At 41.2% G+C, this 23,526-nt stretch overlaps 1 protein-coding gene across 6 annotated transcripts in view; it reads right to left on the bottom strand.

Moving 5' to 3' along the window:
• Positions 1-5,323: 5,323 nt before the first annotated feature.
• The window catches only part of LOC143927855 (6-phosphofructo-2-kinase/fructose-2,6-bisphosphatase 4-like), a 189,278-nt gene continuing 171,075 nt past the window's right edge, over positions 5,324-23,526 (bottom strand). For 3 of the 6 annotated variants that reach the window (XM_077452282.1, XM_077452285.1, XM_077452280.1), the window contains exons 11-15: positions 22,208-22,337; positions 17,457-17,519; positions 13,306-13,370; positions 11,678-11,751; positions 5,324-10,996 (exon numbers count right to left, since the gene is read on the bottom strand). In XM_077452282.1, the coding sequence (XP_077308408.1) occupies position 10,996; positions 11,678-11,751; positions 13,306-13,370; positions 17,457-17,519; positions 22,208-22,337 (333 nt within the window). In that variant the 3' untranslated portion in view covers positions 5,324-10,995. The remainder of the gene's footprint in view (positions 10,997-11,677; positions 11,752-13,305; positions 13,371-17,456; positions 17,520-22,207; positions 22,338-23,526) is intronic. The other 3 variants (XM_077452283.1, XM_077452281.1, XM_077452284.1) reach the window with 3 other exon arrangements.

Genomic DNA, 23,526 nt, shown 5'->3' on the forward strand with positions numbered 1-23,526 from the left:
TGGGAATCCAGCTTGCGTTCTCTTCTGCATATCACCCGCAGTCTAATGGAGCCGCAGAACGAGCCAATCGGTACTTGGAGCAATTCCTATGTTGCTATATTTCTGACCATCATAACAACTGGTCTGACCTATTACCTTGGGTAGAGTTTGCTCACAAGTGTCTTGAATTCTGCCACCCGATTGTTTCCATTTATGGCGAATTATGGTTTCCAACCTTCCATGTTGCCTGACTTGTTTGTTCAGCAGAGTATTCCTGCATTAGAGGAGCATCTCCGTGGTCTTCGTTCCAATTGGGTACAAGTCCAGGAGGCTTTGCGTCATGCTGATAGGTACAGACTCCATGCTGACCGCAGACGCCTGCCTGCGCCTTCCTACCAGGTTGGGGACAGGGTCTGGCTGTCATCTCGCAACCTCCGGCTTCGTGTTCCCTCACTGAAGTTTGCACCTCGGTTTATTAGGCCTTTCCGTATCCTTCGCAGGATTAACCCAGTAGCTTACACGTTGGACCTTCCTCCTAGTATGCGCATCTCAAATGTGTTTCATGTCTCCTTATTGAAACCGTTGGTTTGTAAACGATTTACCACCTCGGTGCCATATCCTCAACCTATTCAGGTTGAGAACCATGAGGAGTATGAGGTACAATCCATTGTTGACTCCTGTAGGCGCATACAGTACCTGGCGCATTGGAAGGGGTAAGGTCCGGAGGAACGCTCCTGGGTTTCAACCTCTGACGTACATGCCCCTGTCCTCCTCCGTGAGTTCCATTTACGGTTTCCCCTCAAGCCCGGTGGCCCTCCGAGGGAGAGGGGGTCATGGGGGGGGGGGGGTTAGCCCTTCCTCCTCTGGGCTGGCCGCTCAGCTGTCAGCTAATTGCCAGCTCTCTTCTCTTTCCACAGTTACCAGCTGTTCACGATGATGCTCGTCTGACCTGCCCATTTAAAGCCTTCCAGCTCACCCTTTGCTTTGCCTTCGCGTTGGTCACATCACAAGTAACCATCTCCTGCTGTTTGTTTTAAAGACTGGCTTGCTGACATCCCTCCTGGCTTTTTATCCTGCTTGTGGTTGCCCTCCTTGGATCCCTGACTTCTGGCCTGGCTGATTACCCGATCTGGTTAATGAACTTTGGACTGACAGACTACCCAGTCTGGCTACTGGACTCTGGCTATGCTTGACTACGCTTTTTTTCTATTTACCTTTTATTTTTATTAATAAACAAGTGTGATTTGATTGTACTTCTGTCTCAGTCTGTTTCTTGGTATCTGACACCCCTGTGTCATTCAGGAGGTGTTTGTGTGGAATGCACCTCGTCTCAGAAGGAAACAAGCACCCAGCACTGGAGGCAAATCTACCCGAGGCTACTAGAAAATGGCCACCTCAGCAAAAACATCCGAGGGCGCCAAGAAAATGGCTGCTGAACTACTAGAAAATGGCTGAAAGGCAAAAAACTGGCTGTGGCTACAAAAAAAAATGGCTGCTGAGCACATGGTGGCAGACTCCTCATGTTTTACACAGCACAAACATCCCACCATGGACCAGAAACAGGGAAGACAACGAGCGGATCCCCAACACCCAGCACAGCCCCCTGCCAGGATCCAGAGCCCCCTTGGCCAGGTACATGCACCGCACCCCCATGTGCCCAGTTAAACAGTGGTCCATAGCATGAGGCGGAGGGAAGGGACAGGGAGAGAAGAAAGGGAGAGTGAGAGACCCCCTAGTCAACCTCTCAGGGAATGCCCAGCTGCTCCATCCTGCTGAGACAGGTGGAACCATGCTTGCCCCTCCTGCAGGGACTGCTGAATGCATTCCACAGACAGACCCATCACCTGAGAAGTACAGGGTGGCTGCCGACCACAGTACACTGACACAGACAGCAGTAGCCCAGTCATGTGTGCCCCGGAGCATATAGCTCACTGGCTGCCCCTAGATTAGACGGGGCATGTCATGGCCAACCCAGCGCATAGCCTGGCCTGCTCACGCTCGATGGCCAGGCTGGGGAGACTACAAGGATCTATATTATCCAGCCTGTCACCCAGCCCAGCTGTTGATTGTAGACGACAGGAATCAAAAATGCAGAAAAAAAAAAAAAATTCCCCAGGACCAATGCTCCCACTGGGAGTCGGGTCCTTCTACACTAGGCAGAAGGAAACTGAGCTGCTGGATGCAGTGTGAGGGGGTTATAACCAATAGGACCACCCCCTGGGCGGTACGGTGCAAGTGTTGCTGTTTTTAACACTTTCTGCCTAGTCCTCTCCTAAAGGGGCGATATAACTCTAAGGTCAAGAAGAGCTGCTGTGTCCGCCAATGAACGATAGAGAAAAGCATGCACAATCTGAGGAGGCTTTAAACGAACCCAAACACTCAGTTAAGGAGCATAAATGTGGGGACATTGAAACCAGCTGGTTCTCCCACATTTGACACCTCAGAAGGCGTCATCCACGGTCCCCTGTATGCATTAGTCCATCCCCCCCCCCTAGTCCCCCCCCACCCATTTGAGGGTCCCAGCCAATGATAGAGAACCTGTGCAATTAAGGTTGCTAAATATTTTTTTAAAACCCATCATGGCTGAGGGAAAAAAATAACTTTTGGTAAAATACACAGGGGCTGCAGCGTTGAAAATTAATTGTAAACATTTCATGCCATTATTTTTTTTATTCTTAATAAAAAATTTTGTGGTTGAACTGGATGGACGTGTCTTTTTTTAACCTGACTAACTATGTCACTATGCCCCTGATGCTTACTCTAACCAGTCACCCCTTCTCAGGGGAGGATACCATCTGTAGAGATGAGTAAGCTTACCAGAACTCTGGGGGGGGGTAGTCCTTTAGCTCTATTTCTGGGGGTGTTTTAACCCCCCTTCTGACCTCTTGTGCCCGATGCACAAAGCAGGAGGTACCATCATAAGATATTGCATGCACTGCTTGAGCAATAGTTCAGCTTCAACACTGCTATTAAGGTTCAGCCTGATGCAGCAGTAAATGTGTCAGAGGGAAAAATCCTGTGTCACCAACCTTAAATGCCACTTTTGCTCATGTCCCTCTATAGTTGCACAGAATACACATGGAGGGTATTTTTTAAAAACAAACCCTCCTGCGTTGGACGCCAACACAACTCTAAACCCTGCATCACCTACGGCCCTCCCTTTCAAAAAAAGAGCCCCTTTCACGTGCGAGCAGCAGGGGCTCTCAATCCTGTGGAATCCCTGGGAGGAAGGAGACATGGCGTGCCATTCGAGTGTTTTTTTTTTAAATGCAGCTTCCAACCCAAAAGAGAGGGGGGGGGGGAGAAATTTCGGCATGGGGGGGGGGGGGGGGGTCGGGGAGTCTGTGGGGAGAAAGAACCCCCCCAGACTTACCGGAGATCTGTCACTCAGACAGAGAAGCATCTGCTTCCAAACACAAAGTTGCTCTGAGAAGCATGAGATGCGAGTATCAATACAGGCCCCAGTGGTGACACATAGGCATGACAGCATTTACTAATCTAAAAGGAGAGGTTTCATAAGACATTTTTTTCAATGTCTTAGAAAACTCCATTTACCTTTTCCCCCCGCAGTTTTCTGTGGTAAACCAATCATCACCCTTCACGGTGGGCTCCGTTAAACCTTCAGGAGCTGGGGTTCCAAAAAGGAAAACCCACAATCCTGGGCCTACAAATAGCACCCTGGCAGTAAAAACTTAACTTTATGGCCTTAATACTAAAAAGTACTGCATCCCAGGGTCCAGCTTCTCGACGGAGAGCATTCACAGGCAAAAAAAAAACCTTGTTTCTTTGGATACGAGGCCCGGGTACCATTCAATACAGCCAAGATTAGACACTCTGAATGGATCAGTCTGCATAGCCAGCCCCACCAAGGATTGCTCCAGTGGAGCTCAGCACAGCACATCTTTACTCGTGACCAACACCTTAGACACTGGTGAAAAAACGTAGGTGCTCCCACCAGTGGGAAGGGTTATATTGGAAGTGCACTTTTTAATTTAGGGCGTGCCAGTGTCCATCACCTGAAGCCTATAACCCACATAGTAACTACTATGGCTCTGTGTCCCCTGATGTATGAAAAAAAAAAAAAAAAAGTATATTGACTCTGCTGGGTCAACAAGTGGTTAACAGCTCCAAAGCTGTATAAAGCTTAATTTCATTCCCATAGATTTGTATTAAAAGAAGTTTTTTTGTTTTGCAAAGTTTATTAGACTAACTGAAGCACATAAATACAGTTTTGTGCAGTTGAAAACTGGTTCATGCAGCAATACACTGCCAATAAAAATGTTTTTCATCCGTTTTGAGGGTGTTGTTTTTCCAAACAGATGCATTTATCCAAAAGGCATTCACCAGAAGGCCAATGTTCACATGAATACTAAACACATTCCCTCCCCCCCAAAAAAAAAAAAAAAAAAAAAAATGTGTGATCCTAAGGTTTTTTTCCTTGGGTGCTCCTAAATCTATTTTGTCACATGCCTAGAAGAAATCATGCAGGGTGACATATTGGTAATTACAAAATGAGGAGAGATACATTTAGTAACCTGTCACCAGATAGATCTAATAGTTGCACATCACCAAATCATGGGAGGAAAATCCCCATTTTTTCCATTTGTGGTAGGCTGGAGAGTTGGGCTTACCCATTTTAAATAGTTGGACAGGGGTGAAGAACGATAAAAACAGCACCATTAAAATTAATCTTTTGCAGAGATTACTGTATTAAAATAGGAATTACGCAACCTAGCATTTAGTTGGCTCAGGCATATTTTTATGTCTAGGTTATGTCTAGGTTGGGAAAAGTGAATTTTTCACAGACAAAAAGGATACCATACTTTTAGGAAACTAACTGCAAAAAATAGAGTTTGAATAGCACAGTCTCCAATGGAGAAGACTGAAAAATCACATCCTGTAATCCAAACTGGGCCACTGCAGAGATGGATATTTACAATGCCAAGTATCAGAGATATTCCAATTATTTTTCATACAGTGAAAGTACCCCAAGAATACAATTAACATACATATTCCAATTCTACCTTCAGTCAAGGATTAATAAAGTTTAGGATAACACCAAATGGGGTTGTTAGGGAAGATGGCCTGGCTTGGTTGTATGATTATCTGGAGACGTAGTTTAAAAACCTTCAAAGACATTGCTAGGATAGGGGAGGAAGAAGTGCAGTTCTGATGAAAAAGAAAACAATCAAGCCTTAAAAACAATGAGAAAAAAATAAAATAATAAAATAAATAAAAAAAGCCTTGCTGTTATACAAATCTCTTCATTCACACAGAACAGATGCGCAGAAGTTTAGAGAAATCAGACGGGTTGAAATGACACAAGAACCACAACTGAAGCATATTTTGTATTTAACAGTTTTATGTCCTGAAAAGCAGCAATTACACATACAGAGAGCAATGTATGCATGAAATATCATTGCTTTAGTTGCATCTTCTTTACAGCCTAGTGAGAATACTTTAGTGAATCAACGCGTTTTACAGGTGCAGGGTACATTGTGATAAATCACATATCAGACCTGCAGTAAACATACTGTACATGTTGAGCTCTTATGTTTAATTGTGCTCTGCATTTTTTACATACAGTAGGTAGCTATTTTATCAGACTAAACTAAACGATGCCACTGAGGTAAAAATTGAGTTTATTTAGCAGTTCAATAAAAATGTGTCTCATGCCGTGGTGATCTTAATAGCCTCAAATAAACATGTGCCTTCAAGTGTCTGAAAGAAAGTTCCCAATGTCTCCCATAGCAACTAGAACCTTCTAAGTGGCCAACCTGACAAAACATGGATGAATGCAAATGGCTTTATTTAAAAGAAAATACCAGTTTTCTCAACTATGTTAGGAATGGTCCAGTATTCGGACCATAGTTCTGCTTCCTTGAGTAACATACATACATAAGCAGCACATAACATTTTCAGTACATTTGATGACAGGAGTACTCAAAAATCTAAATGTTTTTCAGTGAATGGACTTTCCTGAACAAAAGCCACATTTGCTGTTAGAAATTTATTTGAGAAAAAAAATTCTAGCATGGACCTATGAATTTTCTTGTCACAGTGTTAAAAGCAAATGTTGATCTGAAACCCACCAACATTAGAAAATTGAATAAACGTTCTGGACAAAAATTTTATGGATAAAACGAGAATGATTTTTTTATTCCCCCTCCCCCCTTACAATAAAGATCACGCTTCTGTCACAATTCTCACAGCGTAACATCTTTCACATTATACAATAAATGGGCTAACTTTACCGTTTTGTTTCTTTATATCATTGACATGTATATTTTTTCCCAAAAAATTGTGTTTGAAAGACCGCTGTGCAAATATAGTGTACCATAAAATATTGCATTAACCACCATTTGATTCTCTAGGGTCTCTGCTAAAAAATTATATAAATAATATTTGGGGGTTCTAAGTAATTTTCTAGCAAAAAAAAAAATACAGATTTTAACTTGTGAGCAGCGTGTGCAAGGAAAGAGGTGAGGTAAAGAGCAGTTTACACAGTGAGGGAGCAGTCAGTCAGCTTTGGCAAGTGAAGGAGCCTGTCTGTACATTCACTGTCAGCTTTTAAATTGAATTGTTGGCTCTTTTTTCTATACTTAATAGCTCAGAGAATGAACAGTCATTTGGGCCGCTGCTGAATTAAACAAAGGGGCGGTATCACCCAAGACATCCCCAGATGACACCCGCCCCTTTGTTTAATTTAGTGGCAGGCTCAAATGATAGCTCCTTCTATATACATTTGCGGGTTCTGAGTAATTTTCTAGCAAAAAAAAAAAAGAAAAGTGATTTTTTACATGTAGGATAGGAGTGCCAGAATAGGCCCGATATGGAAGTGGTTAAAGTTTTACATACATCTGCAAAAGGAGCCAGCATGGAGTAATCAGGACTTAAATGTTCCACGTCCCTGAAGCGTTTCCAGTTTTCTGCCATTTTGGACAGTTGGACAGCTTTTTTGTCTTAAAACATTCAGACAAAAAAAAAACTGATGCTGTCCATGGCAGTGGTGCAGAGTGGTATTCGAGTACTGTAGTTTCCACATATATCTGCAGTGCGGTTTGCAGTCCAATGTCCTGCGAGTTTCTGTTCACCAGTTTAAGTGCAAATTTTTCCTAAAATTTGCACCTGAACCAGAAAGGACCATTTTCAAAACCACACCGCAGCCCCTGGATGTGTGAACCGTCTCCACTGAAATCTGGTCACACTCACATGTTATGTGAATTGGATGCGATTAAAAACGCATCCAATTTGCATACATGTGAACCCAGCCTAACAGAGGTTCAAACCTGACTTTGAAGGCAACATGGCTACTATGGCTGTGAGACATTTGATAAAATTAGCATCACAGTACTGTGCTCAAACAGTGGGCAGATTTTAAATTGCAAAATTCACATTATACAATAAAAAAAAACAACAAAAAAACAAAAACCGAAATGCATGTCTTCACAATGGTACATGCTTGTAAAGTTAATGGTGGGTTTACTAAAACTCATGAAGAGTTGGCTTGGGGGATGTTATTTGGTCAAAACATACAATACTGACATAAGAATAAAAAGGATATTTTCAAACATAAAAAAGTACACATAACAGGAAGCAAAGATGTTATAGAAAATAAAGTATAATATATATATATATATATATATATATATATATATATATATATATATATATATATATATATATATATATATATATATATATATATGGAGTAGAACTTTACAGTAAAAAAGTGCAACTGTACATTTCTAATCCTTCTCCGTAAAATGATCATTGTGCCATTGTGTACTACAAATGATTTCATACATTCTCAAAATAAACTTTCCTGCTTGTAGCAATTTTACAAATACATTTAATAGAAGTTTCTAAAAAAAAATAAAAAAATAAAATCCCTGTCGTTCCCTCTTAATGAGAAGTTGACATCAATCTATAGCAGAAAACAGTCTTATAAATATTGCACATTGCTCATTACCCCCGATGCCCTCATCATCCAGCATCTGAAAAGAAATTTAAACCATTTCTTTACATGCAAAGCAAACAAATATAAAACTGGCAAAAGATGCTAACTGCTGTTCTGATTGAAAAAAGTTAAAATAAACCTTAAACCGTGTGGATGGAATGCCTAATTGTAGTGGTGCCCAAAGAGATGGGCACTTGTAGATACAATACTGACTGTTGTGCATCATAACAGGATTAAGGGATTGTACAGCACAGTAACCAGTTTTAAAGAAACAGATCATGCTTTGCTCACCAGTGAGTCATAAAAAAATAAAAAAGGGAAGCAGAATTACAGACAGCCACAATCCCCACCCCAGCTACAAAGTGGTGCAGCACTGATAGTGAAGGTGTACGAGGATCGGGAGAAGGCTGTTGGGAGCCAAATAGCACAGCTAACTCTGCACAGCAGCTACAATTGTAATTCACATCTGGACCTTTACAGTTTTCAGATCCAGAAGCTGCATCTTGAGAGTTTATGTAAAAAAATAAATAAAAATTTCCATCCATAATGGGGGCATGTTTCATTTTAACCCTGAACATCATTTTAAAGTTATGCAAATACAGGCTCTACATACGCATGCATTTCATGTTCTGATTTAACAAAATAGCTGCAGTTAACCTAGGTCTGTTAAAGAAGACCTGTCCAAGAACAATAACAGAAGTTGTCACGGATGACTTCTATAAACAATTGTAGTTTCTGTCATGCTGATTGCATAGCTTCAATACTCTGAGTGAATGACCTCAACTATGCAAATCAGGGGTTCTAGGTGTTTTAGAAAAGTTAGGAGGCTAGAAACCTCCAGGCAACAAATTAAAGCAAGAGGTGGTCACGGCAACCCCCATGTTTCTTTCAGAACTCACATAAAATGCAACACTAGGTCATTTCAGCATGTGCTGGATGTAACTACTGAATGGACACCACTGTCTTCATGAAGGTGCTCAAATACCTGGGCATGTTGTATGCCTCCTGAAACTGTCAGCTAAGCTGTACTGTTCCTTGTTAGCAGGCATGTCCTGTTCCACTGAAGTAAACCAGATCAGTTTTCTTCATCTGGCAATGCAATACAACACAATGCAGATAACTGTCATACACATCATCAATAACTGATCATGGATTCTAATGCTTTCAGTGCTTAAAAGACTAAGTCCAGGCTAAATGACCCACCAGCTTCTAATATCCCTTGCAAATGAACCAGTGCTCTATTTGACCAGGGGATATCTTGTACAGACAGATTCTTCTTTAACCGCTTCCTGCCCGCTGTAAGCCAAACTACGTCTTCAGCTTTGAGAGGGGATATCTGACTGATGCCTGTAGCTAAAGGCATCATTCAGATATGGTCTTTTAGAGCCGGAGATTCTGTGCACCATAAGATCATAGCGGCTGTTCTGCTGCTTGATTGTTCTTACAGGAGGCGAGAGGGGCTGTCCCCCCCCCCTCCCGCCGCTCTCCGGTGCTTCTACCGACTCACTGTTACGATTGCTGAGTTGGACACAGGATCCGCCGGCCCTGGATGTTCATCATAGAGATTTCTGGTCTGCCGGAGTCTCTATGATTGGAGGAGGCCGGGCACGATGTTATGACATCACGCCTGGCCTCTGCATTCAAACGAATGGAGCCGATTCAGTTGGGAGGCCAGGATCTTTTTTTTTTTTTTTTTTTTTTTACTTCAGGCTTCCCAGCCTAGAGGTGAGATGTGGGGTCTTATTGACCCCATATCTCACTGTAAAGAGGACCCGTCATGCCATATTCTTATTACAAGGGATGTTTACATTCTTTGTAATAGGAATAAAAGTGTTCCAAATTTTTTTTGGGGGAAAATGAAAAGTGTCAAGCTAAAAAAGTAAAATTAAGAATAACTTTTTTTTTTTTTTTATTAAAGTGCCCATGTCCCCATCAGCTCGCATGCAGAAGCGAACGCATACGCAAGTACGCACATTTCCAGAATAAAGCTTCATTTTTTAATTCAAGAGAAGGAGAAAAAAAAAAAAAAAGAAAAGGGAAATAGTAGTAGGTAGGTTCTCCAAGCTTGAGAAAATCCCCAGAAAGGCTCAAAATGTTGCTACAGTACCATGACGGGATGGGGTATATTTTCTACCAATTTGCTTTGAAAAGGATTTAATAAAAAAAAAAAAAAAAAAGTTGTTTTATACTGATGAATGAATTCATTACCAGCCATTTGCCAAATAAAGTAGTCATCTTTGCACAAGGCAAGTTTTATAAAGGTACGTGCTCTATTAAAGTGGATACTGTAAATTAATGAATTAATGCTTGTGTTTAAGGAAAAAAAACATGGTTTAAAAACTGCAATAACCATGGCCATCTGTTTACCCATTAAATATCTTTCAAGTTTTAAAAAGAAAATGGAGTGTTAAAACAAATTACATATTTTACAGTATGGATAACCTAAAATTGTTTGAGCACAAACGATACTTAAAATCCAACTCCAGCCAAAACTAATATTTAGTTTTAAATAGAGTTGGAAGGGGTACAAAGCTCTGTTTTTATGGCTATGTCCTAGCTGAAAAAAGAGTCATCCCTACATCTTGTCCATGTGACAAGACAGGAAAGGATAGAATCGCTCTCCGATAGGGATAGAGGCAGTAACGACAGAACAGTAGAGTGGGGAGAGGTGATCTGCCAGATTTTTATAAGTTCTGAGTGTTTTCCTGTCCCAGGCACAACAGTACCCTCTCATATCTTGTTCTGGTTCAGAAGTGAGGTGCAATCTCCCCAATAAGGACACAGCCCTCAATACGAAAAAAGAAATGAAGAAAAAAAAAAAAAAAAAAAAAAAAAAAAAAAAAAAAAAGTTAGTCTGGAGTTAAGACTTTTAGCCCAATTCTTTTTAACTATAAAAAGAGTTCCCAGTGATTAGAGCTGCACATTTTGTAACCCCATCAGTTTCCAGAGGGGTCTGCAGTGCAATGGAGGAAAAGAACACATGGATCACATCTGCTGCTAAAGATGATTTGGAACAGTCTGAAGAGCTTCTTCACTGGTGCGATGTACATCAACATTCTGAAAGAGTAAATATAAAATCAGTTAGAAATTCTGAAAGATTTATACACTAAACCATCATCCACACAGCTAAAAGCATGAAGAAAAAAGTGGCACTTCGTTCTGTCTGGGTAATTAACTTGGTTAATGTGGTGCTTTTGATAACCCACAAAAGGGCTGATTTACCATTAGACACACCATGCATGTACCCCTGAGTTTTTTTCCCCCTTTACTGTCTTAATAAAGTGATGAGATACCATCACAAATCAAAATCACATTTTTGTACAAACCTTGCCATTTCACAGATTTAATTTTAAATGTATTTAAAGAGTTTAGATCCTACACATCATATAAAAAAATATTCACTGGAGACAGGACTTCACAATATTAACTGTTTGTAAGTGGTCCTTTATTGTTGTTCCTAATTAAATCTATATACAGTCCTACTTAAAAGAAATTATAAAGCACAAAATACTAAACTTGCATATAAAAACCCGTAACATGCAGAATTGACTCTTTACAGATTTCATTAAGAAAAAATATGTAAAAATCATAAAAAAAAAAAAAAAAAAATTATAAATCTTTACAGATAGAATTAATTGAACTTTAGAAAGTCAACCATAATTATTGCAAGGATTGAGGTAAATTGAGAAAACAGATTGCATGTGGCAGCATTCATATTAATAAATAAAAAAGTGGCACCAAGGTTTGGGTGGTCCGTGAAGGTCAGGTACAGTAAGCAGGGCTGCCTCAGGTGATCGGAATATGTCTACGTTCTATGAAGCAGAACCACAGAAAAAATTTACACGGAGTTACACTTTATCATAGTCATAAAGCTACATTAGAAAATATGCAAAATAAGGGCTCATTATAAATGTGTATATGAAAATACTGCTGTCTGTACACATACATTACAGCTACAGCTCTGGGTGATCTTTCTACTAGAATGAACATGCAGTACTGCTTGATCATTTATAACAGTTATCGATCACTCAGCTTAGAGAAGGGACAGGGCTCTGTTGGCTGTATCTTCCCCCACAGGAACGCCCATAATTTAGGCTTCACAACAGGTTGGAGTTACAGGCAGCATATAGGAGGTGAGTTTTGTGGATACTTGGGCCACCAATCAGAGCAGGACCAAGTCTTATAAGCAATTTCAGGATTCGCCACAGCTGTTGACCACAAGGCAGATTTGAGCAAGCCATTAGGCAAGGTGTAGTGGCTGACTGCCAGTCTATGTTGACATAACTCAAGATCCCCCAAGAATATTATAATTACACCACCCAATGCCAGCCCAATCATGGAATGCCTTTATTCTACAAAAAAAAAAAAAAAAAAAAAAAAAAAAAAAAAAAAAAATAGATATTTCCAACGTTGTCAGTTACTTTTAAAGAGGAGTTTCCATTAAAAAAAATAAAAAATACTGCAGCTGCTGACTTAAAGTGTAAGTAAACCACCCTATTGTTTTTAGCCAAGGAAGCTGCCATCTTTGCCTCTGTTTAATCTAAAACTACCATGATGCTGCACATGTGATCAGTCATGACACCAGCCATTGGATGGTTTAACAGTTTGATCGAGAGCACAACCAATGGGAGTGTTACATTTGCGGCATGCCCCGTAAATGAAACTTTTATGAATGGGTTTACTTCCGCTTTAATAAAATCGGACACTTACCAGTTCCAGGGTCCAATGTTCCGGGGGGAGGGGGGGGTCGAAGGTACGCCCCCCCCCCCTCCGCTTGGTTGCGCCGGCATTGCAACTGTGAAGCCACAGCCGGCACCCACTGCGCGTGATTGGCCGCACAGTCATCTGGGACATGTTACGTGTGCCAGATGACTGACAGGAGGGAGAGCCCTTCCTGTGCCAAGGGGAAGTGATGTCACCAGCCCAGGCACTGAAGGAGACAGACTACGAGGGACCCCCTAGCAACAGGCATTTAGAGGAGAGTTAAAAATAAAAAAAAAATAAAAAAAAATTTTTTTTTTGTTTTTAGGAATTTTAAGGATTTTTTTTTTCTGTGGAACACCACTTTAAGTATAGCTCGGGGAATTAAATGCATTTTTGGGGATTGGACCAGCACACCTTGTTTAAAGCAAAGAGTGGAGAAAATCTGCCATTAAACTTCATTGTATGGCTCTCCTGAATAGAGCTACTGAAACAAAAAAAAAAACTCCATAAATTTGGTTATCCAACACCCAAAACTAAGTAACCTGCTCTGAGAAGAGGAATAAGAAAACAAAAGAAAGAAAAACCCCACCACACAACCCTAACAAAATACAGTTCAATATCTCAATACATTTCAAAAGTTGCATCATAAAAACATAGCATACCTCTGGTTTATTCCTGTGTGTGTTTACTGCATCAATGTTCAGACTGATCTCTTCTATATTGCAACCTGGGGAAGAAGAGTACATATTTCAAGTAATGCATTAAAACCAATAAAAAATACGTATTCAATAAAAGTTAATGCAAACATCTACAGAGTGAGCTATGGAAGCCATCAGTTTTTTTCTTTTTTTGTTGCTATATGCATGGATTCTCAGACTTCAAAGTCATGGACCTGGAACAAGCATTCAAGCAGCAAAACATCAGAGCCTATGGAAGACCTTTACCAAGTCCGATTTATCTAAACGGCGTTAGCCTAGAAGCTTCACTGCATATGTAAAAGGGTGCGTTTTTGTTTAAATTTATTAAATGCGTCTTACAGGTGGTACTGCATAATCGCACATAATAGTATTTAAAGAGGCTGTAAACCCTCATGTTTTAAGCATCCTATGTATTAAGGTGAAAAAACTCGACACTGAACAGCCCACGGTGGAGACTCTTTGTACCTCTCTGCCCGTTATCTCGGCTTTTGATTGGATAGATTGATAGCAGCACAGCCATTGGCTCCCACTGCTGTCAATCAAATCCAATGATGCGGGCGCCAAGTCTCGCTTTCTGTGTGAATACACGCAGAAGCAGGAATCGGGAACGTGCCCGCACGGGTGTCCACCAAAGGTCACTTCTCCGACACCCATTGCGGGGAGAGGCTACCAGCACCGCCGGGGGACGCCAGAATAGGTGGCTCGGGGTCACTCTGTGCAAAACGAACAGCACAGTGGAGGCAAGTATGACATGTTAGTTTTTTTTTTTTTAAACACAAAAAACAAAAACGAGGGTTTACAACCCCTTTAAAGGGTGCCATATTACTATGTGATGTCGGAAGCAGATTTGCCATGCCTAATTGGGAAAACAAATTTAAGAGTGAACTGTGCCGTCACCTCCCTTCTTCAATGTGTACACTAACCACTTCAATACAGGGCCAAGGCCAATTTTCAGCACTGTAACATTTTGAATGACAATGCAACACTGTAGCCAAATGAAATTTCTATCATTTTGTTTCCCCACAAATAGGAGCTTTTTGTTGGTATTTGATCACCTCTGCGTTTTTTATTTCTTGTGCTATAAACAAAAGAGTGACAAGTTTGAAAAAATAAAAAACATTTTTTTACTTTTTGCTATAATAAATATCCCAAATTAAAAAAAAAAAAAAAAAAAAAAAACACACTTTTTTCCTCAGTTTAGGATGATATGCATCCTACATATTTTTGGTAATAAAAATTGCAATAAGCATATATTGTGCAAAAGTTAGTGTCTACAAAATAAGGGATATATTAATGGCATTTTTTAATATTATTTTTTTTTTTTTTTTACTAGTAATGGTGGCAATCTGCAATTTTTATATCGTGACTGACACTGCGGCAGACATATCAGACACTTTTGACACTATTTTGGGACCAGTTACAGTTATACAACGATTAGTGCTATAAAAATGCACGGATTATTGTATAAAGGTCACTGCCAGGGAAGGGGTTAACACTAGGGGGCGATCAAGGGGTTAGATGTGTTACCTAGGGAGTTATTCTAACTGTAGGGGGAGGGGACTCAAGGGCAGGAGACCAATCGGTGTTACTATGTACTGGGAACATGCCATCGGTCTCCTCTCACCTGACAGAACGTGGATCTGTGTATTTGCACACACAGATCCACGGTCCTGCTCTGTTATCAGCAATCGTGGGTGGCCAGCGGACATGCGCATCAGCTCCTGCATGCCCCCCCTAGACGGCCGGGAAGTAGAGGTCATATAATGCCCGCCCAGGATGGGAGATCCCTCCCACGGATGTCATTTGACGATGGCTGGGATGGGAAGTGGTTAATATACCAAAGAATGTACTACACATCTTAAAACAACCATAATACAGTCATAAAAAAATAAAATAATAAAAGGCGACAGGGGAAAAACAAAAAAAACTATCATACACTCCCATATACTGTACAAAGCTCTTCCTATGAAGAAACCTTTCCATATTTGGAGATTACATTTTTTATGCTCTAAATATACAGAGTACCCCCTTGTCCTCTGATGACAAAGTGAATAACTGAACACCAAGTTCACTATATGGACCCCTTATGTATTCGACAGGTTGATCATTTCCCCTCTTAAAGCGGTAGTAAAGCCGCTGATTTTTTTTTTCATACCTGCAAGGGAAAAGACATAATGAGCTAGTATGCACCGCATACTAGCTCATTATGAAATACATACCTTATAACGAGGCCCCGACATCTCGCCCGATGCACGCCAAGGGAGCCGACATGTTCCCTCGGCATGTCTTCCGGGTATTGCGGCTCCGGCGCTGTGAGTGGCCGGAGCCGCAATATCGTTACTCCCGCACATGGGAGATTTCTTCCCGGCAGGGTCCGGCGTCTGCTGGACTTTCAGCCGACAATCCCCTGTGCACATGCGCCACTGCAGTCAACGTCGTATTGCGAGGGGAATATCTCCTAAACCATACAGGTTTAGGAGATTTAATTTTACCTACAGGTAAGCCTTATTATAGGCTTTCCTGTAGGTAAAAGTTGTAAAAAGGACTATACAATCGCTTTAACCTAATCTCAAGAGAACATAAATTCAGATCCTCTAAGCTTTCCTCATAGCGGAGCTCCTCCATGCCGCTCATCAGTTTGGTTGCCCTTCGCTGTATTCTCTCCAGTTCCCATATATCCTTTTTGAAAACTGGAGCGCAAAAATGAACAGCATATTTAGATGAGGTCTTACTAATGATTTATACAGGGGCAAAATTATCTCTGTCTAGCGTCAATACCTCTCTTAATACAAGAAAGGACTTTGCTTGCTTTGGAAAACTGCAGCTTGGCATAGCATGCCATTAAGCTTAAGATTACAAAAAACCCCAGATCCTTCTCCACTCTGGCTTTTCATAGTCTTACTCCCCCTAGTTTGTATGATGCATGCATATTCTTAGCCCCCAAGTGTATAACTTTACATCAAAATGAAACCTCATTTGCCACAGTTGCCCAATTAACCGATTGCCGCACGCCGATTTACGTCGGCAGAATGGCACGGGCAGGCAAAAGGGCATACTTGTATGTCCCTTTGAATTTTCTGCCTAGCGGGAGCACGCCCGTGGGTCCCGCAAACTATGCTCGCTTGAACACATCCAGGGAACACATTTAACCCCTTGATCACACCCTTGTGTTTAACCCCTGCCAGTGTCATTTATACAGTAATCAGTGTCTATGATCGCTGTAAAAAAAAAAAAAAAAAAAAAAAAAAAATCGCAGATTCCCACCATTACTAGTAAAAAAATAAATAAAAAAAATACAAATGGCATAAATCTATCCCCCCTTTTGTAGACGCTATAACTTTTGCGCAAACCAATCACTATAGACTTATTGCAATTTTATTTACCAAAAATAATATGTAGAATACATATTGGCCTAAACTGTGGACGAAATTTGTTTTTATATATTTTTTGGGGGATATTATAGCAAAAAGTAAAAAATATTGCTTTTGTTTTTCAAAATTGTCGGTCTTTTTGTTTATAGCACAAAAAATAAAAGCCGGAGGTGTGATCAAATACCACCAAAAGAACGCTCTATTTGTGGGAAAAAAAGGAAGAGGTTAAATCCTTCCGGGGGTTAAAGTGATTAAAACAGAGCATTGAGGTTGGCTTGTAAATTGGAGACATCCTGTAAGGACTTATGCCACTGCATAGCTTTATGTCAACTGCAAAGACTGAAATGGTACTTTTAATCCCAGACCCAATATCATTTATAAAGAGAATAAAAAGTAAGGGTCCCAGCACTGAACCTTGGTGTACACCACTGATAACCTTAGACCAGAGTAAGAATCACTACTTTCTCAATTTTGTCTGCCTTTGTGTTCATAATGAAATCATAACTTCTCATCTAAATGCAAAAAAAAAAAAAAAAAAAAAAGAAGAAAAAAAAAAAATATATAAGAACAATGTAACTATGATCCTCAATTCGCTGTCTTGTTGAGGCCAAAGGCGATCAGACCTGCGAGAAATGAAGTTGGCCCTACAAAACAGACCATTGCACTTTCAAGCAGAAAAAAAATAAAAATAAAGAAAATGAACAGAAAAAGCATTGCCACTAGATTTACAAAACAGGTCCTTACCATATGCAATAGGAGTGAGTTTCAAGACTGTGTGCAAGGGGCACTTGAGGTAAGGCAACGTATCTGTAAAATACGACAGAGAATGTTAAAACATTTTGACTCACAGACACCGTGTAAGAAAAATTGGGAATGATAAAAAGGCAATGCATTTTTTTTTTCATAATGAAGAGGAGTAACTATAAGAACCAGAGGGCAAGACATTGTGCAACACAGAGGCACAGAGAACTGGAGGCAGGCACATAGGGAGCTTGAAAGAGGGACCAGCAATTGTTCAAATCTCCTGGAATTTGTAATATCTGATTTTTTTATGAATATTTGAGTGTATATGTTTTTTTGGGTAAAGATATTCAATATATCTGTAAGATGTGTGTATGTACACACGAAAAGTATGTAGAGATACATGAAATGGGGATGAGGAGTACAGAGCAGTACAAGTGAAGACGGACCTGACTACGGACACCCAACCCCCAGAAAGGTGCGCGTGGCGTGTGCAGACACAGGGGCAATCCATGGAGGAGCCGACAGCACTCGGCATGGTAGGGGCGGAGGATTGGACTTGGCAGCTGGTGGGTCAGACCTCGGCATCACGACGGCCGTGTGTCTCCTCCCTCCTCCTCCTAGGCCAATCAGATCGTTTCTCATTTTCGGCTAATCGGGAAATGGGTCTCAGGACCCACTTCCTGATTGGCCAGGAGGAGAATCAGTGTGACAATAGCAAATGTTCATTTGCTATTGTCACACAACTGGGTGGGCTCAGTGCTCTGTGGCCCGATCCCGCCCCTTTTTAAAGCCAATTAGAGCCTCTGGCTCTAATCACGCGTTCCAAAAAAAACAAAAACAAACCCCATTGGAATCCAGGCATCCAGCGACCTGCATGTAGATTAGGGAGATGGAGACATGAATGGATGGAGGGGGCAGCGTCCGTGCCCCTAATGGACAGGCCGTCACTGGTTGTTGGAATGGCAGAAAACTGCATTGGCTCGCAGAAGAGCGTCTTAAAAGCACACACACACACACATCGCACACTTTTTGATCCCCATAACTAGAGATCAACATGTTTTGTTGAGAGGCAGAGTGTGTGGTGGAGGAACTATTGTGAGAAACGCTTTCTGCTCACTGTGTCCCGAAGCTTAGGATTTGCACTCCTTATTCGCTGGGTCTTAAAGTCTGGATCTACTTCGTGAATTCATTAACTTTTTGTATTTAATCTCTCATGTTGTGTGACATGCATTTGTTTGTACATTCATATATTGTAGTTTGAGCATTTTTATTGTTTCACATTTTTGTACATATTTAAATATTAGTTCTCATTGAGTATTTTGGTCACTGGACAGTCATCTTTTTATGCGCTGTGTGGCATGCATTTGTTGAACGAAATAAAAATATACAGCCAGACACACACACACACACACACACACACACACACACACACACTGCATCTCACAAAAGTGAGCACACCCCCAGGTGAAAATGTCCAAACTGGGCCCAAAGTGTCAATATTTTGCATGACCACCATTTCCCAGCACTGCCAGGCTCCAACTGGAGTCCTCTTCCACTCCTCCATGATGACATCATGGAGCTGGTGGATGTGAGGAGTTCATTCAGCGAAAAAATGGTTTTGTTCAAATTGCCCAACTTAATTGTTACGACTTTCTTTCCATCAGCTTTCTGGGCTCGATAACAGGTTTAGAAACAAATATGTGAGCAGTACAGATTTTGTATGGTATTACGCATGGAATATACTAGATTGCCCTATACCCAGCCAACCTGTTATGGGTAAGACTATTGGTTCATTTTCTCTCAATGAGCTTGTTATCGCTCAACAAGGAGCGTCTTCTGGTAAGCGGAGTTGGCTAGCATTTTTGAGAGATATGTCATGTGTTAGTCAGGTTTTTGTATTGAGAAGCAAAAAAAAAATGGTATATAAATTTAGAACTTCTCTCTTCACCGTTAACGTGCCATGTATATACATACAATACATTTAGATTAGGTTTTCACCACACATGACAGTGGTCTGGATTCTTCAACAGATGGTGTAGAATGCATGCATCCAACTTCTCTATCTACTGGACCAGATGGCTGAACTCTGGGGGGAGGAGGAGATCGGATACTGGTGCCATAGCTTTCAGTACCTTTCTCCTTCCTCCTGCTGAGTCTTCCCAGGACCCAGCAGTAGAGATGGGCTTGGGCATGTTCAAACTCCCACATGCCCGATCCTGCCAGGAAACCATCAATGCACAGCACTAATCACAGACAGGGAAACCTTTACTGATCTGTGCAGCTGCCTGCGAATAGCAGTGTGCAGTGTCCGATTCCTGGCAGGATCAGGCATGTGGGATTTCGAACATGCCTGAGCTCTTTTTTTCTACCCAGCAGTATTGTGTGATAAATTACTATCCCTCTTGCGCAGTGAAGGTTCAGCAGATAACATTGTTGGTCTATAAAAACATGCAACCTGCTTGCTGTGATTTGAAGCCAATTCCTGAGTGTATGAATTCTGAATTACGGTGAACGTGTGATGATTTTTGCTGCAAGGTCCGTACGAGCAAGGGATTTTGTGGAAAACTGACAGGCAGAATCATGCCTGTCAGGTAGAAGCATTCTGGTGGCCCGATTGCTTTAAACCCCCACCATGTATTCCCAGCTCCGCTTGCCCCTCTGAGGGCCCAGGACCGACATGGTGGGTGCAGGGGAGGGAGAAGAGCGCACGCACGTCCACTCTCCTCCCCTTCTTGCTGTGACCCAGAAAGTGACACTTTCCCTGGCTAGCATAGCTGAGAAGGGATGTATTGTAATGTGATGTGCGTTGCGCAATGCAATACAATCAGTGGAGCCCAGGAGACATGACAGACATGCAGACAGTCTTTTAGACCCTGCATATCTCATTAAAGACAATCTGTCACCTAAAAATCACACAGGGGACTTTTTGTGCTCTATATAAAGTTAGACACCCAAGCTCATGAAATCACTCCCCAAAAATTGAGGCCCCCACAAAAATGCATGTTGAATGCAATACACGTTCGCTACACATGTTGGAGCAAGAGCAATAATTCTTGCACAATATCTCCTGCATAACACTAAAATTATGACCTTTAGAGGGCTTTTGAAGTGTTGCCTATAGAAAATATAGGGTATTGAAGTTTGTCACCATTTCACAGGCGGACACACAAATATAAAAAGTTTAACATGTTGGGTATCCATTTACTCGTTGCAACCTGGTATTTTATGTTTAACCAAAAATGTGGTTAATTTATTATGTTAATTTGTCCTAAAATTCACTTTAGTGGTTTTTTTTTTTACTTAAAAAAAAACTGTGGCAATATCAAGCAACATAAAATTGAAACTACGGCTTATTTTAGTCTCTAGGGCATCTTTCAGAAAATATATGTTTGGGGGGGTTTATGTAATCTTCAGGCCTAAAATTATTTTTTTAAACATGTAAAATGGCTCCGGCAGAGAAAAGGGTTAAAAAGGATAAGTTCAGATTTCACAACAGGTTATGCCCATATTCAGGGCGTAACATGTAACATTTTAAAAAGGACCGCCGGACCCCACTCTGATCTCTCCATAACGAGCCTGTCACGGTCCATGCCAAGTGATGAAAACAACAACCCTTGTGATAGCAATAAACTTAATCCAAAAAATTTAATAAATTAGACTGTATAAAAAGTTTTTTTTTTTTTGTTTAATACAAAAAATAAAGCGCCCCATGCATGCAAGAAGTGTCAGAATTGGCCCGGCAGGCAAGTGGTTAAAGGCAAAGTTCACATTTGGAACAGGTTACATCATCCACCAGTATTAAGGGTGAAACATGCATCGTGTTCCAGCTCGTGCCTTCATTTCCTCCCCTTCTTTCTCCCACCTACCCCAGAATGAAAAAAAAAAAAAAAGGGGGGGGGGAGAGAACAAAGCCGTGCAGCGATCCACCCACAAGGCCACATCATTCATTCACTGTTTCCTTTGAATATATAGAAGTACTGGTGAGCGCTCTTGTAGTCCATGGAGTCTTCCTGCAATTCAGTAACTACCCAACCATAAGTGGTATGGGCAGACAGCTTACTCTGCAGGATCCAGACATTGTACCCATGATCTGCTGCTCGCAGATGCAATGCCCTACAGACAACAGTGAAAAAAGAAAAAAAGAATTGCAGAATTTTATTACCCGCAAAAAGATGTGCATTTGTTTTTTTTGTAAAAGGTGAACTTATCCTACAAGTTCAATTGCTGGCTATGCAGTGCAACAGATTGCCATGCTGTGCTGGAAAAAGTACTGCATGCGGTACTTTTTTCAGTGTACATGATATGCACACCTCTGCAACATAGTGCTGTGAACTGAGCACACTGGAAACAAAGCATTTTGCTTTGTCATGCGGTAGGACTACATAGGGATAGCTGCCAAATACAGTCCCACTGCATCGGGTAAGAATATACTCTTACGGCTGTGGTTTTACTGCTAGGATGGTCATTTGGCAGCTTGTGTTTGCGATCTGGCTCTTAGGGAGGTGGAACAAAAGAATTTTAATTGGTGTTTTTATCCTTGAGTGAGGAGGAAGGCTGCAATGTGCCGCACAAACCCCTGTAGATTGTGGCAAATAAAAGGCAGAACCAAGCATATACACAGTACACTTTCCTGAAATGATACCGTTAACATTTAAACATGTATTCACACAATATATAGCCAGCCAACTCCAAGATGTGCCAGCCTGTGACCTCTATAGAAATGCCCCTTCCCTATCTCTCCAAGTGTGTACCTGCACTTTTATCCAAGAAGTAGGCCAGCAGGCAGCGCATGACAGCTTGATGGCAAATAACTAGTACATTCTCCTGGCGCTCCAGTTCCATGATCACAGGTTCAAGACGTTGCACCAAGTCCTCATATGACTGGAAAAAATAAAATAAAAAATATATAATAGTTTAGTTTTCCCACATCATATCGAATGTACAGAGGGATTTACACCTGGCTCATTGGGTTGCACTGGACTGCAAACAGACAAAGCAAATCATATTTCAGTTCACAACAAAATGCTGCAGCTGAAACAAAAATAGCAACAAAAGTAGAAGCAGCATATGAGCAGTTTTCATTTCTGCTTTGCTAGTTTGGCAAAGACACACAAAGGGGGTCTTCAGCTGCAAATCAGGGTGTCTGGGCTTCTCTCCTGTTGCTGTACCTTTTAGGGAAACTGGTTACCTTCAGGTAAGTCTATTCTCAATCAATGCACTGCTTTATATACAGTCCCTTAAAATAGTGTTCTTAACCGCATGAAATTTTCCGCATTGTCATGTTACAACCAAGAACGCAACTGTATTAATATAATGGGATTTTATGCGATAGGCCAACACAAAGTGGCACAATTGTGAAGTGGAAGGAAAATGATAAAACGGTTTTCCAAAAAGTGTGGCATGCATTTGTATTCAGACCCCCGATTCAATACTCTGTAGAACCACCATTCGCTGCAATTACAGCTTCAAGTCTTTTTAGGGATGTCTCTACCAGCTTTGCACATCTAGAGCCTGACATTTTTGCCCATTCTTTGCAAAATAACTCAAGCTCTGTTAGGTTGGATAGAGAGAATGTCTGAACAGCAATTTTCAAGTATTGCCACAGATTCTTAATTGAAATTAGGTCTCGAATTTGACTGGGCCATTCTAACACATGAATATGCTTTGATCTAAACCATTCCATTGTAGCTGTATGTTTAGGGTCTTTGTCCTGCTGGAAGGTGAACCTCTGCCCAAGTCTCAAGTCTTTTGCAAACTCAAACAAGTTTTCTTCTAACATTGCTCTGTATTTGGCTCCATCCATCTTCCCGTCAATGCTGACCAGCTTCCCTGTCCCTGCTGAATAAAAGCATCCCCACAATATGATGCTGCCACCGCCATGTTTCACAGCAGGGATGGCATGTTCATGCTGATGTGCAGTGTTCATTTTCTGCCACACATACCCTGTTTCCCCTAAAATAAGACCTAGCGTGATTGTCCACGATGGCTGCAATATAAGCCCTACCCCCCAAATAAGCCCTAGTTAAAGTCCTTCTATGTCTTATTCTCAGGGTAGGGCTTATTTTCGGGG

The sequence above is a fragment of the Lithobates pipiens genome, unplaced genomic scaffold (genome assembly GCF_037356315.1).
Source record: "Lithobates pipiens isolate NorthernLeopardFrog02 unplaced genomic scaffold, aLitPip1_a1.2 Scaffold_23, whole genome shotgun sequence".
Lineage (NCBI taxonomy): Eukaryota > Metazoa > Chordata > Amphibia > Anura > Ranidae > Lithobates > Lithobates pipiens.